At 38.9% G+C, this 15526-nt stretch overlaps 1 protein-coding gene across 1 annotated transcript in view; it reads left to right on the forward strand.

Annotated features, from left to right (window-relative positions):
• The first annotated feature begins 9801 nt into the window (after positions 1–9801).
• LOC122870674 (putative uncharacterized protein DDB_G0286901) overlaps positions 9802–15526 on the forward strand; it is an 11454-nt gene continuing 5729 nt past the window's right edge. The window contains exon 1 of the mRNA XM_044185037.1: positions 9802–9960. Coding sequence (XP_044040972.1) covers positions 9802–9960 — 159 coding nt within the window. The remainder of the gene's footprint in view (positions 9961–15526) is intronic.

Raw genomic sequence — 15526 nt, forward strand, 5'->3', positions numbered from 1 at the left:
GTCCCTATTGTATAAACTGGTGTTATTATTCATTTTGTATTTCTTAATAAAACTACCTTTCCATGCATTGAAATGCACACCTTTGGCACATAGCTTTATTACCATGCCAAAACACGTCTGCTAAAGTTTGGGGCAAATAATTTTGATGACGGCGCTACAGCGCTAGTCTGAAGTTTAAAGTGTTTAAAAAAAATAATTTTTGAAGCTGTTGGTCCAAACAAGAGGAAAACTTTTGTACACTAGTACCTAAGCTTGGGTGCATTCTCATGGCTTATCTTTAAGCACACTTTACATAAAAGTATGCCATAAGTACACTGGAATGTAGTACTTCTGAAGTGGGCTTTATGGAATACATTTGAAAATGTACACAATACACTTTTACAAAGCTTACTTTAAAAACTCTTGACATACAATACCAGTGTGTGTAATACAAATATTTATTGTACTAAGTTAATGTAAATAAATACAGTAGTAGGGCACTTATTGTGATTCACTGTTAAGTAAACTGTTTGAATGAACTCAAAGTGAATTTTAATCAATTAGTATACATTTGCACTTATAAAAAGTAATTCAGTATGCAATAGGTATTTGAGTTGCAATTTAATGTATTCATTTTAAGTGTATTATTTGTATATGTTACTACCAAAGAGGCGGTGTAGTCCCTCATTCGTCCAGGAGTGTTCTATCGTAGAAAAGGTTTCAGTCGTAGTCATCTGGACACTGTTTTCAGAATCAAGATGTTTCGACTCCCATCTGGAAGTCATTCTCAATTGTGAAAAAATGCAATGGGAACTCAGAAATTTAAGCTACTCTGTATTACATAAGCCCCGCCCTCAGGGAGGAGTCTGCCTGAGTATCTGTTCCATTTTTTCACAATTGAGAATGACTTCCAGATGGGAGCTGAAACGTCTTGATTCTGAAAACAGTGTCCAGATGACTACGACTGAAACCTTTTCTACGATACTACCAAAGAGTGAACAAAAATTTAACATCAAAGTTGTTATGTTAAATGAGTGAACCCAAATGCAGAACACAAACTCGTGGGCTAGATGACCAAATAAGGACTTTATTGCAAAAGGCTTTGGAATGTATGACAAGAGGGTGAGTGAGGTTTCCAGCTGGTGAAGGTGGAGGGCAAAGGGGTGAATGGCGGATGGCAGAGCTGAGTGGTGAGCGTGGCAAGCAGAGCCACCAGCACTCCGCCAGGCCTCCAGATGGTGTTGATCTTCATTACAGACTGCATCTGATCAGCTCCGTGCCTGTCCAGTCCCTGGGTCGTCCGCCGGAGGTCCTCAGCTCCACACCTGTCCAAGCTCCTGGTCGCCCATCCGAGGCTCCGTGCCCCACACCTGTCCAAGCTCCTGGTCATCCGTCCGAGGCTTCCAGTTCCACACCTGTCCAGGCCCCGGGCCGTCCACCTGAAGTTCCCAGCTCCACACATGCCCAAACCGGATCAATGGTGGACGCTCACCACGTCCGCGGGGTTTTTCGGCCCTCGGGAGCTGGCCATGGAGGGGGGGGGGGTACTGTCACGAATACGCCAGGCTCCACAATCCATTAATCACCCATACCTGCTCCCAATCACACTCCTGCTCCCCATTAGCTCACAATCACAGCCAGAATAAAAGCCCTGCACTCATCTCAGTCTGGGTCCGACCTCATTCGAATCTAGGACTCCCTATGCTACACAGCATACCACTTATCCAGCGATCTCCTGTCTTCAGTGAATCTTCCCTCCTACGGACTTCCCTAGCTATAATACAGTACTCTCGGGCTGTCATCTAAATAAAGAGCATTCTGTGTCCACCTTGGTGTCACCTGCCTGTCCCTTATCCATGGAGTTAAGTGGAAAACACACTGCCACCGCAGTGCCTTAGCAACTGTCTCTGCTCATCCATTGATCTACACCATAGACTGTATATGCATGTATTATATATAGGCAGTGTCCTACACAAAAGAGAGACAATGATAGCAAGAGGTGAGGACAGGAAGTCGAGCTGCCATGGGAGCCGGGATGTACAAGCATGGAGCGGGTGAAGTTTATTTATATATTTAATTTTTGCCTTGTGGATACAGGCACAAGTCAAATAGTTAAAACTGCAGTGAAAAGCATGAAAAGCAAACAAAAAACTAGTAAATAACATCTGTAGTTGGGCCAACATTGTATGTAAGTACAAAACAAAGCCTTTTTTGGCTTTGTGTCGTCACCTTTCGACACATGAAATAAGACAGTGGTGTGAAGGGTTGTGAGCCCAGCCACCACCAGTGTAGGGATTGCACATAGAAAATTATTTGGGGTGGCTTTTGCGCGCCGTTCGGCGGTGGAGTGTTTTGGCCTTTAGGGTCTAAAGAGGGTTTTTTCGGAAGGGGTTGAACTACAGTATTCTTAAAATAAGCAGGGACAGAACCAGTCAATAGTGACATGTTAATTATGGTGAGGATATAGGGACTGACAGATTCATATACTTCTTTTAGAAATCTCACAGGCAGGATGTCAAAAGCACACGAAGAGGGCTTCATTTTATTAATCACCTCAGTGAGAGTGTCAATACATAATGAGTCAAATGACTCAAAGAAGGCAGTAGTCTTAAAAGAAATAATTGCTTCCTGTGTAGGAGGGGGAATGTGCATTCTGATGCTAGAGACTTTGTTCACAAAAAAAGTTTAAAATTCTTCACATTTCTGGGGGATGGAGTCCATACTGACAGTTGGAAGAGCCTCTGTGGCATGGTTAATTACAAAACCCTGGAGTTTTGTTGGTTTTCTTCAATAAGGTTAAAAAAATACTGTGCTCTGGCATTTTTAACTGCTCTATTAAAATTACTCATAGAAGTTCTTAGAATGTCACGGTGCACTATTTGTCTAGAGGCTTTTCACTCTGCCCTACGACAGTCCCTCTATAGGGCACGTATGCTGTCAGTTATCCATGAGAGACTTTAGAGTGGTTTTTCTGCTTAAATGGTGCAATTTGGTCCAAGATCTGGGCGCAGATGTTATTCAAAATATTTAGGACTGTGCCAACATCTTTACTTGAGCAAATGTCAACTGAGGAAGACAGGAGGGGATCTGTGAAATATGCAAAAGAGCAAACAGGGTTTGGCTTATTATTGGACAGATTATTCTGTACCACAGATGATTGCCAAATTTAATTGATTGCAATCCCTTTGACCATTATAAATCCCAACACAAGACACATATTTTGGGGATCTGTAGATTAAAATGCACAGAGTTTTAAGGTTCCCTCTAATAGAGAAACACAATGATTCAAAGGATGAGAAGTCACCCAAGGAGATGAGTAAGAAATTGAATTTGTTATTATAAACAATTGAAACCCCATCTACCAGATAACCTGGGCCGGTGGAAAAAGGAGAAATTGGGGGGTGAGGATTGTATCAGGGGGACAGAGTCACCAACATTAAGCCAGGTTTCTGATGTAAAAAAGTCACATTTGTTAGAAATGATAAAATCCTGGCAAGTAAAAGATTTGTTGGAGAGGGACCTTATATTGAGCAGACCAAAGTTAAGAGTGACCAAGAGTAGGAGTTGGATTTAAAGTAATTAAGATACACGTGTTTCTATGACTTATGCTGTCTACAGTGTTTTTGTAAAACCATTTTAAACATGGGCATTAGAAACATGGCCATTAAAAGCATAGGGAGCAAAAAAACATGCTATTACATAAAACAGGTATAAGAAACAGTTGCTTTTAAAAGTTCCCTAGGTTGGGAGGAGTCATGCTGAGATGCAGGACCATGGGTCTTGATAATAGATTCAAAGCTGGATAAGCCAAGCACACTCGAACTGGTCAAGTCTACAGCGGAACGAAAACTGAAAGCACTCTGCTTTCACTCTAAAAGCAAATTGCAAACGGCAGCATTGCGACTGAAGATGCAAAACTCTGCTAAAACGACCACCGGCACGGCCTAAATTGAGGAGAGGGCCGGAAATAAAAACATCCTTCTCACTGAGTTTTAGGATGTTAAAAAGACGCATAAAATCACATTTTAAAAGCTCCAACTGCTGCTCTGGAATGTCATTCGTCCCAACGTGAACAACAACTTTCTTAACGGAGGTGTACTGAGACAGCAAACTAGGGAGTTCTGCCAGAATGTAATTTACCTTGGCACCTGGAAAACAACATGTTACATTCCTGCTGGACCTGACATCCCTGATAATGGAATCAACTGCGATCAGAACAGAAGGTGGCTGTGGAGTGGATCCAGTAGAAGAGTGCCCCCGACTGTCATGCACCGGTGGAAGAGGGTTCCTACCCAATGCAGATGACACAGCACCAGGGGGGGATGCTGCCATTGGCTGTGCTCACAGTAATACAGGGCAAGCTTGTACTTTACTTGAATATTTTCTTTTCATGCTAGCTTCTACTCCACACAGGCAGAGTCTTTACATGCTAACTAACTCCTTTTAACTTGGCACCGTTATCCTAAACAGTTCATACACATACACCTCTAGTTTGGCCCTTAAAGACAACCACACCCAGTGGAGAGGAACTTTAAAGTTCCAGATGCACATGCTTTCTTGTTCTGACCACGTGCGCTCGTGCACATGAGACATATGGAGGTAGAACAAAGAAACATACACATTCTTTTGTTTGAAGGCATCTTAGATCCAAGCAGCCATCTTGGACATGCACGCACGCACACACAGTTATAGTGCACGATCTAAGGACCAAAAAAGCAGAACAAAGCGAGGTGGAGAGCTGGATAGTAGTTTTTTAGTAGTCAGTCTTTATTGTAACACGGTAAACAATCAATGGTCGATGAACACTCTTCGAGAGCGGGTGAGTCAGGCATAGTCTGCCGGAGCCAGTAGTGAGGTTTGCCGACACGGTCTGTGGAGAACCAGCTGGGCTCAGGGGCGGAGATGGTGAGAGTGGGTTCTGGAGTTGGCTCGTGCAGCATGGCAGGCAGAACAGCAAAGGCAGTTTGCAGAGATCGGAGAGGACAAGGTGGCTGCGATCACCGGCAGGGAGTAACTCTGTGGCAGAGACAGAAAAGGTTACACGGGAGACAACAACAGTGAGCAACAAGAACTTAACTTGGTCAGGTTTGGAGCCATAGCGAAGGCACAGTACAACACTAGAGTACACAAGGACAGGAGGAGAGATATGGATAACTATGACACACACACACACACATCCCATTGTTCTGTAGTTTAGTATTTAGAGTTAGACTTCACATTGTGTGTTTTTTCTTTTAAATAAATGCTTGTGTATAATTATGCTGTTTTTCTTTAATGTTTCACAAGAGTGCATAATTTGCTCTTGCCCTCTTCTATGTTGAACTCCAAATCCTTCAACCTACTAGCTATTAATGGTAATTTTGGTTGTAGTTATTAATTTAATTATTAATCAGAGTTCCAAATTTAAACTTGGCTATAAGAAGAGTGGGGCCCCGAGGACCTTATTCATTAAAGTTATTTGTGATTATCTTTAAAAATTCTGCCATAATTAATTGATCACAACTACACAAGTGGGTGCTCCCCTGCAATCGGATTCATGTTAGATTTACTAGCAGAATATACTGGAGTACCGCAACACCCCAGTCGACGGTCTGAATATACCAGCCCAGCTGCTAATGAGTCGACTACTGAGATCAGTACTTCCTACTACAGGTAAACTACTACAGCTACAAGTTGTTGGTCAAAAGGATGCCAGGAGAGTACTGTGCCAGTGCAGACAGAAGCAATATTATTGCCTGAGTACAAGACCACTGTCAACACTCCATCTGTATGCATTCTTATCCCATTGATGCATGTTACTAACTCTACATCTTCTCTCTCCCATAGTTTTGTGCTTTCTTGTGTCTCTTCTCTCTCCTGTTGCTTTCAGCAGGTACTTCTGCCTCCAGAGTCTGGATCTATGATTGCGGGCCACCTACTACCCCCATGTTCCTGCTCGACAACCATTAATACTAATTAATATATAAATAATAATAATGATAATAATAATAAATAAATAATAATATTAATATTATTAATATTATTTTTAGTCTTATTATCATTATTTTATTAATATTATTGCCACTACCATTACTATTACCATTACTTTAAATCTCTGTGGAATTTGCATTGTGCTACTGTATGTTCTCTTTCTTCCTGCTCTCAGGAGGATATGACATGTTACGTACTGATGTACCGGATGTAAACAGAAGGATTACAAGAGGTCTAGTGAAAGTTAATCAAATGGAATCAGTTGATTTAATAAGTCTCAGAGATTATTTAATAGAACAATTTAAATGAACATTACAGCTTTGATACAGGCTCAACCAATGGAATTCCAGCAACAACCATAGTAGGAAGTTTTTACACTTTTACCAACTGTAGAAAGAATAGTTAGCCACAAAAATAATATTGTCTAATTCAGTTGAAATGATGGTTGACAGGGTATGTTCTCTTGATTGCACCAAATGAAATCACTGACTTTAAAGATAGTCGCTACATTTGGCAATAAACAGTTAATTAGAGTTTGTACTGGTAGTGGTTCACATTGTTCCATTTTTATGCCTACATTATATTCCCACACCTTCTGAAAACATTTGATAAACTGGTTCTTCTGGTTTGTTTAGTACTGTTATTTATTGCAACTTACATGTCTCTAACCAAGTGTCTCTGGCTGTTGCTGTAGCCCAGGCACGTTCAATAGTAACAAGAGGCATTATGAAGTTGTTTTTAACATTAGGTCATTTGTATTTTCATTTTCTACTTATATTCTAAAGTCAGCAGCATTTCTGCATTGGCTTTAGCCTATCAACGCATTGTGCAGGTAGTTTTGGATACAGGCCAGAAAATTGGCTTACATCAATATGTAACCATTCAAAATGTATTCCTCCAGAAATTAGCCATTTTATTATTGCCTTTTTTCAACCCAAGCATGGCACATAGCTGAGGCTTGATTTTCAATCTGGTCTGGGTGTTTTGTCTTTATCAGCTCCATATTGGAACTTTTAATCAACAGGGCATTTGTGAGTTTTAGCATTAACATTGGTACTTATTTTCTCAATCTCTGAACACAAAGCTTCATCTTGATTTTGACTTTCACTTGTGTCCATCATGGAAAGAGTACTAAAATATTTTATTCAAGTAAAAGTAAAATTACCAGTGCAAAATTGCACTCAGATAAATGCAAGTAGGTCAGTTAGAATGTACTTTGAGTAAACTTTATTGCATTACATTTTTAAAAACGGCAGCCCAAATTGATGAAGATAATGTTATATGATATTACGTTCAAATTAAAGAACACATACAGTCTACAAAATAAATCCATCAACATATACACTGGTGAAACAACATTATGACTGAGAGCCATGATGTCCAAAGCAACAACAATAACAACAATAAATTCCTTTTCTATAGATAAACATTTGCAGCCTGTGAATACAAGTGATTATCACCTAGAAATATACAACCACCTTTATCAGTATAGCTTCACTACAATTAACCAGAAAAGAGACAAAACTGAGACCACGGCGGGTGCAGCAAGCATTATTAGGGTACAGAAATTAAACCACCTGCCACTTTAACAACATTATGAAACATCAACAAGGCAGACAATACAGAGATGTATAAACATCATAAACTCCACTGCAGCTACAGCCAACAAACACACATATGAAAACAAAAAAGAGAGTCTGCACAGTTTTTACATACACAGCACTCCGTTTCTAGGCAACATAGTGGTTGGTGACGTACTCTGCACAGTGAGAGGCAACACAAAATAGTCTTTTGCAATTTCTTCCCATTTTGTAGCACATATATTGATGATTCCAGTCAGAAATTTAGTTTTCCTGATCTCACTGCTTCAGTCATCATTTCTATATTTTTAGAAACCAATGAACCCCCAGCTGGCCATTCTCCACCAGTCCACACATTCATATCAAAGGCGAAAGGCAAAACAAAATATTCTGCCTGGTTGGTGACTAATTCAACGGGAGTACCTTCCTATGTATTTCTCTTACTTTTTGCTGTAGGTGATTTGGTCCTCTATATTCTTCTTTCTCTGATTCTTAGCTGGACCTACTAGTCAAAATTATCTGGGAAAACTTGTACTTCTGGTCAATCTTCACTTTGATGAATAAAAGAATACATCTGATGAGCCTCAGTTGTCCTTACTTGAATATATAAATTTCTTACAATACAAATCTTGGTACAGCTTGTATACATGGACCCAGTTCATACCAAAAACTTAAAGTAACATTACATTCGCTCAGCTTTAATCAGTATGTCTGAATGGCCAATGTTGGGCTTTTTCCTGTCCAGGTACACGGTTTGTCATAAATCAAAGTTTGTCCTAGGTGTAGCTGCCCTTGTGAGGCCATCACTGTCCCTGCAGCTAAAGCACAGTTCTCTGTGCTTTGACCATACACAGTCTGGTACTTGGTCCAAGAACTTTTCTTGTGCTGCAGTGAGGATCATCTGTAGGACTGATCTGTCATCCAGCAGGACTCTTTCTGCTAGTCACTGGTCAACTGTCTTAAGAGTGTAGCACGATCAACCTCAATCCTGATGAACATTTTGGATCTTTATTAATGAAAAGAATTAGACTTTTCTGAAAGCTGGCTTCTAAGTCATAAACCAGGCCTGTCCAGAAAACTGATAAGCCTTCCCCAGTAACTTCCTCTGTCCAATGACCTTTGCCGGACTCAGGTCACTAATGGAAGGTTGAGTGACAATTTCTTGATTTATGGCGGACCTGCCAAATCTCACGAAGCATGAATAATAAGCCAGTCTAGTAAATGACAACTTACACAACTTGACACCACCCTCTTTTAAGGAACATGATCTCTGGTTTTCAAGTGAAAACCAGGACTTGTAAATCTTTAAGACTGAAGGAATAAAGAAAATATTTTACATACAAAATACTTTGCCATGCAGAAGTTAATGTATTAATTAATGTGTTACATTGATGTCAAAGTATGAATCACCATTTTCACTGATCTCTTGTTGTCTCAACCATAATAATCGATTGAACATGCCTAAGGTTACTGGATATTACAGATTTGCCTATTATGATGTGCTGAATAGATAATGAAACAGGAAATGTGAATATGTATCTACACAACAATCAATTTATCATGGCTGGTAATAAGAGGAAATGTAAGTGAAAGGCTGAATCCCACAGCCCTGAGAGCATGTCTGTGTGTCTGCTGACCCCTCCTCCTCCTCTCATCGCTCTGAGAGGAGACAAGCAGACAGACAAAACACATTCCAAAACTTCTCAGTTGCTGAACGGTGCGTAGTTTATTTCACTGGTAATTGTTAAAGTTTGTCCACTTAGTGGTTTCCTGCCTACAGGAATTACTTGAAAGCTACAACAACAGCTATCATAAAAGTATAAAAATGACGCCTATGCAGGTGACGTCAGTGAACGCCTCTCAAGTGTTTGAAAACCTGTACGGTACATTTTCCATTTGCAACAAAGACACGTTAAAGATTAATTTCAAGGAGGGAGATCTGGTAAGAATATCCAAACTGAGAGGAGTGTTAAAAAATATTAACAGTTATACCAATGAGTTGTTTACTGTGGCTGAATTTATACAAACTGAAAGATTATGACAGAGAACTTATTCAAGGTATGTTTTACAAAGCAGAGTTGCAAAAAGTGAAGGTTGCTAAAGATAAAGCATTTCAAGTGGAAGAAATTGTGGATGAGCGCGTCGTCAGGGGTAAAAAACAGATGTTGGTACGTTGGAAAAATCGGCCGGAGAAATTCAACAGTTGGGTGAAGGCTAGAGACCTGAAAAATGTATAAAAACAACAGGTACATTAGATTGGATTAATTACCTCATGGATCAAATCTCTTTTGAGGGGTTCTATGTCACCCTGCCCTCCAACGCCAGCCGCGATGTAATCAGGAGGATGGTTGAGAAGTTCAAGGAAAGGATGACTCCCTATCCAGCAGATATAAAGGTGGGGATTTTTCACCTCTACTGCTTTAGTGATGTGGTACGACATCAGCTCGTTGGCGATGGTTACGCTCCGCTCTTGAGAACCATCAATATACAACATCACACAGTATTTTAACCCTGCCTATTAATTACCTGTGATCAAGAAACACATTGAAAACATTCACATCGAACTAAAAACGGTAAACTTTACCTTCGGGAAGACTATCATGAAGCTACATTTTAGACCTTCAAAAAGCTTTGCCTCCTCTGTGAAAACATGATGCAGATGCAACAGCAGCAGCAGAGGCTCTATCCTCACCATTTTGTAAGTTATTCTGAAAATTAAGTAGGGGAGTGCTCTCCCTGGTTTTTACGGGTCAACCATAATGTATGGGAGAGGCATACGGCCTATTTTCAAAATAATTTAGTTTTGTAACACCTTTGTTGTAAAAAGATTTTGCCATTGCTAAGCCTCATCTTAAATTGGCTGCCAAAAACATTGCCTTAGAGGTGATAAGCCATGCTGTCGGTAAACTAAGCTGTCAACCTGACCAGGGGTCTCAAGGAGGAGGTATGGTGGTTCTGGCTAGAAGAGCGAGGAAGAGACCGCTGGGGCAGTGTGTGTGTGTGAAGATTGCTGACTCTGTGTTGGTTGTATGTGACAGGGGAGCAGTCATGAGCCATGTGGCCTCTTCCATCACAGTTGTAGCATATCAGTTGAGCGATATCTTGTAGGTGCGAGGTTGCTGTTTGTCTTGGCTGCATCCACCTTGTCCTCTGTGACGACCATGTCCTTGGTCGTCCTCACAGGAGGCTGGATTTTCTCCCTGCTGGTAAAACATCAACTGTGCTTGTTACAGTTTCTTACCCTACTTTTGTTCTGTGTGTAGAGGAAAGTGTTCCTCGAGCTCCCCCCTCCTAGCTGAGATCTTGCATCCCTCCCATTGCTCCCCCTCCTTTGCCTTTCCCTCTGGGGACTTCTGTGTGTCAGCTTGAATTGCAGAGGCTAACCCAATTTCTTATACAAGCTCATTCCATCATCACAGAGAACACAGAGGAATTTTATTTATCCTATTTTATCAGCACAGTGTGGAACCAGATGACAATGGCACACTATTATTCAAGTTTCACTTTCCAGTATGCCCTCCTTCAACACAGGAGGAGAACAAGGTGGGGTATTAGAGAACATGGTTGCAGCTGATTTTGTAGTGATGAAAATTTCGCAGTTGGGTTAGATTTAGGCACCAAAACTACTTGGTTATGTTTAGGAAAAGATAATAGTTTTGGTCAAAATAAGTACGTAAGTTAAAAAAAAGCCAATGTTGACTATTAACATCACACAAGAATTGAACTGCAATTGCCTGGGCTTGACCAATCTCTCCACCCAGACCTTGTTAGTAAGAGGAATTTCCTTGCTCTCTATAGGCCTACTACATCACCTGACTACGACGGCACCTTTTAAAATCTTGACAGTACTAATAACGGCCATTTAATCGGTTGATAACATTCGATCCCACTGGAATAACACATCTCTGAGCTTTCATGGCAAAGAATAGTTGTAGGTAGTAGGTATGTATTTGAACAACTAGCTAACTAATTTGAACAATACATCACCTGACTTCAATGGCACATCAAAACATTATCTTCATATTTGAGTCATGTGATTATTGCCTGTCATGTCTGAATTATGAAAACCTGCAATACAATGACTTGCAATGACCTTTAAATGAGGGAAGAGCAAACCCACATTATATAAAAAATTTGGAGCTGCACCACTGCCTCTTCTTTTTTTCTGTTAAGCTGAAGCTTTTATTGTTGTTATTGCAGGTTTAAAAATACGAGACAAAACTAATCTGCCATGAAGGAATATGTAAATCACAGGATTATCAGCACTGTTTGATTGACAGGTGATCTCTTGGAAGTGCAATTCAAAAACAACACAGTCGTTGCAAAGATGTCACTAAAACTAAAAGCATCCTGATAATGAAAACCTGAACTAGAACAGCAGGATACATTGTCACTGCATATCAATGTAAGTGGTTTTAGACAATGAACTCTTAATAAACCAGACAAACCTGATCTGAAAATTTAACCTAACATTAATGTTCAGCTTTAACCTGCTCCACTACCTGTGAACAGAAAGGGGATATTCAAATGGGTTCACATGACATACAAATCACTGGCTTTGTATAAAAACTGTGAGGTAGAAAATACATCAGTCAATCCACTTGTGGAAAATATGTTCAAGAATCAGCAGTATAACAGGGTATTTGAAGGTCTTTAAAAGTCTTAAAAAGCATTAAATTAATTTCTCTCAAAAACACACTAGAAGGTCAAAAAAATCAAAAAGTCTTACATTTAATCTACAAAATTCTTAAATATTTTCTCTTGCCTGTCGTAGTTAGTAATGTTAGTTATAAAATGTTTTTGTATTCAAAGCTGTCAGAACACGTCACACACTTACAGTATAAACTAAAAGTAGGAGGCTGTTCAATTATTTTTTATGGAGTTTGAGTCAGCACCATCAGACCTGTTGTAATATTGATAATGCTAGCTACAATATCTAGGAAGCTCATTGGCTCATAATGGGCAAGTGTTAATATGAGCATAAACTTGAATAAATTCATAATTTTCCATTGGTTAATCCATTCATGCATTTTATGCCACTAATCCAGGTAGCATTTATTGAATTAATTGAGAATTAGTATTCTGAACTGCTGGTAAGTACTGAAAAAGATGTGATATAATAACAAATAATTTTAGGCTGTATCGTCCCTATTGGTTTTCCATCAGACTTTCATAGTTGGCTACTATAATCGTGAAATAGGTATTAAATGGCATTCTGTGTGGTATTAAAAAGTTTTACACTGCAGAAACCATGTAAAAGCACCTGCAGGTTACTTGTATTTAACTTTAGAAATGTTGTATTTTCCACTGACTGATTTCATACTAGATCATATTGATGTCATGGATTTGCAAGAAATGAAACTGAGATGATTTTCTTTTGATGTGTCCATAGAAACATTATTTTTATGTACTTGAACTGTATTGTATCATCTATTTACAGATTTACTCCAATACTTCTTGTCTTGCATCTTCTCACACTGGTGGAACTTCTTTCAGCATTCACATAGGTGGAATGCACCAGCAACTTCTTTCACAGGACAAAATAAGGGAGTATGCCATAGTACTGAGCCAAGAAAATATCAGATTGACAGATAGAATTCTGTATTCTGTGATTTGGGTTTGTTCATGGCTAAGGTGTCACAACATTTCTGAAGAATGTGTCACGTATGAGTTACGTCATTAGCCTTTATTCCGTTCCAATATATAAAGGCCTTAATAGATGTGGACTATCACATAAGGTGAAAGGTTTACAATATCACATATATGAACAACACAGAATTAAAATACACAAATAGTTCGGCACACTAAAATAGCAGATAGAAAGGGGGAATAACTTTTCATTTTATATCTTTTCATTTTTGGTAAGTACATTTTTAAGCATATAAGTACACTTTTTTTTTTTAAATTAATGTGTCTGTGTATGTTTTTCAATGTAACAATAAATTCTAATAACTCCTGTCCTAATTTTAGGAAATGTTCATGTATTTCTATTTCTTTATTAATCATATGTCATTCTCGCATATTACCAAAAACCTAAAATGATAAGTGATTGTCACATGACGTCATTAGCATTTTTTGTTATATGTTGTTGTTAAAAGTGCTATTTATTTATTTTTCCATCTCCATTATCATTCTTTTTGCAGCATGGTAAAAATGCGCTGTTTTAGGTACCAACACCCCAGCATCTTATTATTTTGTAGAGAACTGTTCTTCCTTCTCCATCATGGGCTCAGAGATCAGGGTCAGATTGTGGCACCCCTGCGCTAATAGGGGTTCAGTGCTTTGCTTAAAGACATTTCAGCCTGGTTTATGCTTGTGAACATTTGCACGGATTGAGTGTTAAAGAGCAGTTTCCTCACTCAGTGCACCTGCCTGTACAACTACTCTGCTTGTTGAGGTAGTGCATGTAGATGTGTATATTCCATCAGCTCTAACCTGCATAACATCTAATGGAGAACTGGAGTTTAAAGACACGAGAAATTTAAGATGGTATATGGGAAGCAAAAATATTTGTCAGTAAGATGTAAGGACACAGGTGGAATTTATCAGGAAGCGTTTTAGCACCAAATTCTGACATTAGATTGTTTCTTTTTGCTTTTGCGTTTGAATTAGGTCTTGTGAGGGGAAATGGGCCTTTTCCCACAAATAAATGATAGCCACTCTCCCCAATGAATATTTAAAAAATTGCTGGTAATCCAAAAGTTTTGCAAGTTTTACTTTTGAAAAGAGTTGTCATGTAGATTTTGGTCTGGACATCCACATTATCAATTTTCATCAACTTCAATGTGGTTATTATGATTACTGTATTTTGTCAGAACGCCACATTGAGGAAAATATTGCACAATATAATAAAACATGAGTTTCAAAGGAGTGAAAGTTGCATTTTATTACAGTGTCAAAGTAGAAAATATATATGGTTCAGGATGCTGCAGATTATTATGAGGGGGGACACATACTGTATTGTAGTTGTTATTTGCATCAAACCCTATGCCTTTGTATGTTTTTTTATATATTGATTTATGAAGGCAAAACATACTCCTATAATAAATCTAGTCATTTGCAGATTGAATATTGTGTACTGATAGGAATTACGTTTTTTTTTAAAATCATCTGTTTCATTTAAAACACAATTGGACAGAAGTATACAGAAGAAAAAAATCATAAAATTCTGATTGCTGTAATTATTGGTTTATCTATTTAAGATTTTTTTAATGAATTGTATTCTCACACGGATTCCAATATTAACATTAGAGAGGAAGTAATGATTATCGTAGCTGGCAACACTAGTGCAAAAGATTTCTAGTCTCTGTATTGTTTGATTTTATAGATTCAAAGGAAGACAAGATGGGTGTCAGACAGAACATATCAATTGTCCTGATTCTAATAGGTAAGTTAAGTGACATTAAACCGGATGCCTTTAGAGTGACTTGATACAATCTGATATCCTACTGTGAAGCAAAAGGTTTGTATTTATAGTTACAGAGAGTTTAATGTACCCTTTACACTACTTTAGAACAGCAATTGAAAGTTTTGAAACTAATTTAAAGTATAACATTGTGTATTGTAGCAGATGTATAATATTACATGAGGGTATTCTTACTAGGCCATCAAATAGGAAGTGAAAAATTGGTAATTTTTAAAATTGGATTTAATTGTTCGACTTTTTGTTCGTTGAAAAAAGTTGCAATGGAATTGCCAATGAGACGAGCAACTGTACAAGCAACAACACCAGCATCAATGACAACACTTGCTCCGACAACAATGACAGCAGCAACAACTACTGCGGCAACAACTACACCTGCTCCAACAACAACAACACCTGCTCCGACAACGACAACTGGCTCAAAAACAACACCTGCTCAAACAACAACTGCGGCAACAACTACACCTGCTGCGACAAGGACAAGTTTGACAACGACAGCAGAAACAACTACACCTGCTTTGACAACAACTACTGAGTCAACGACAACACCTGCCCCCACAACAACGACAGCAGC

The sequence above is a fragment of the Siniperca chuatsi genome, linkage group LG22 (assembly GCF_020085105.1).
Source record: "Siniperca chuatsi isolate FFG_IHB_CAS linkage group LG22, ASM2008510v1, whole genome shotgun sequence".
Classification (NCBI taxonomy): Eukaryota; Metazoa; Chordata; class Actinopteri; order Centrarchiformes; family Sinipercidae; genus Siniperca; species Siniperca chuatsi.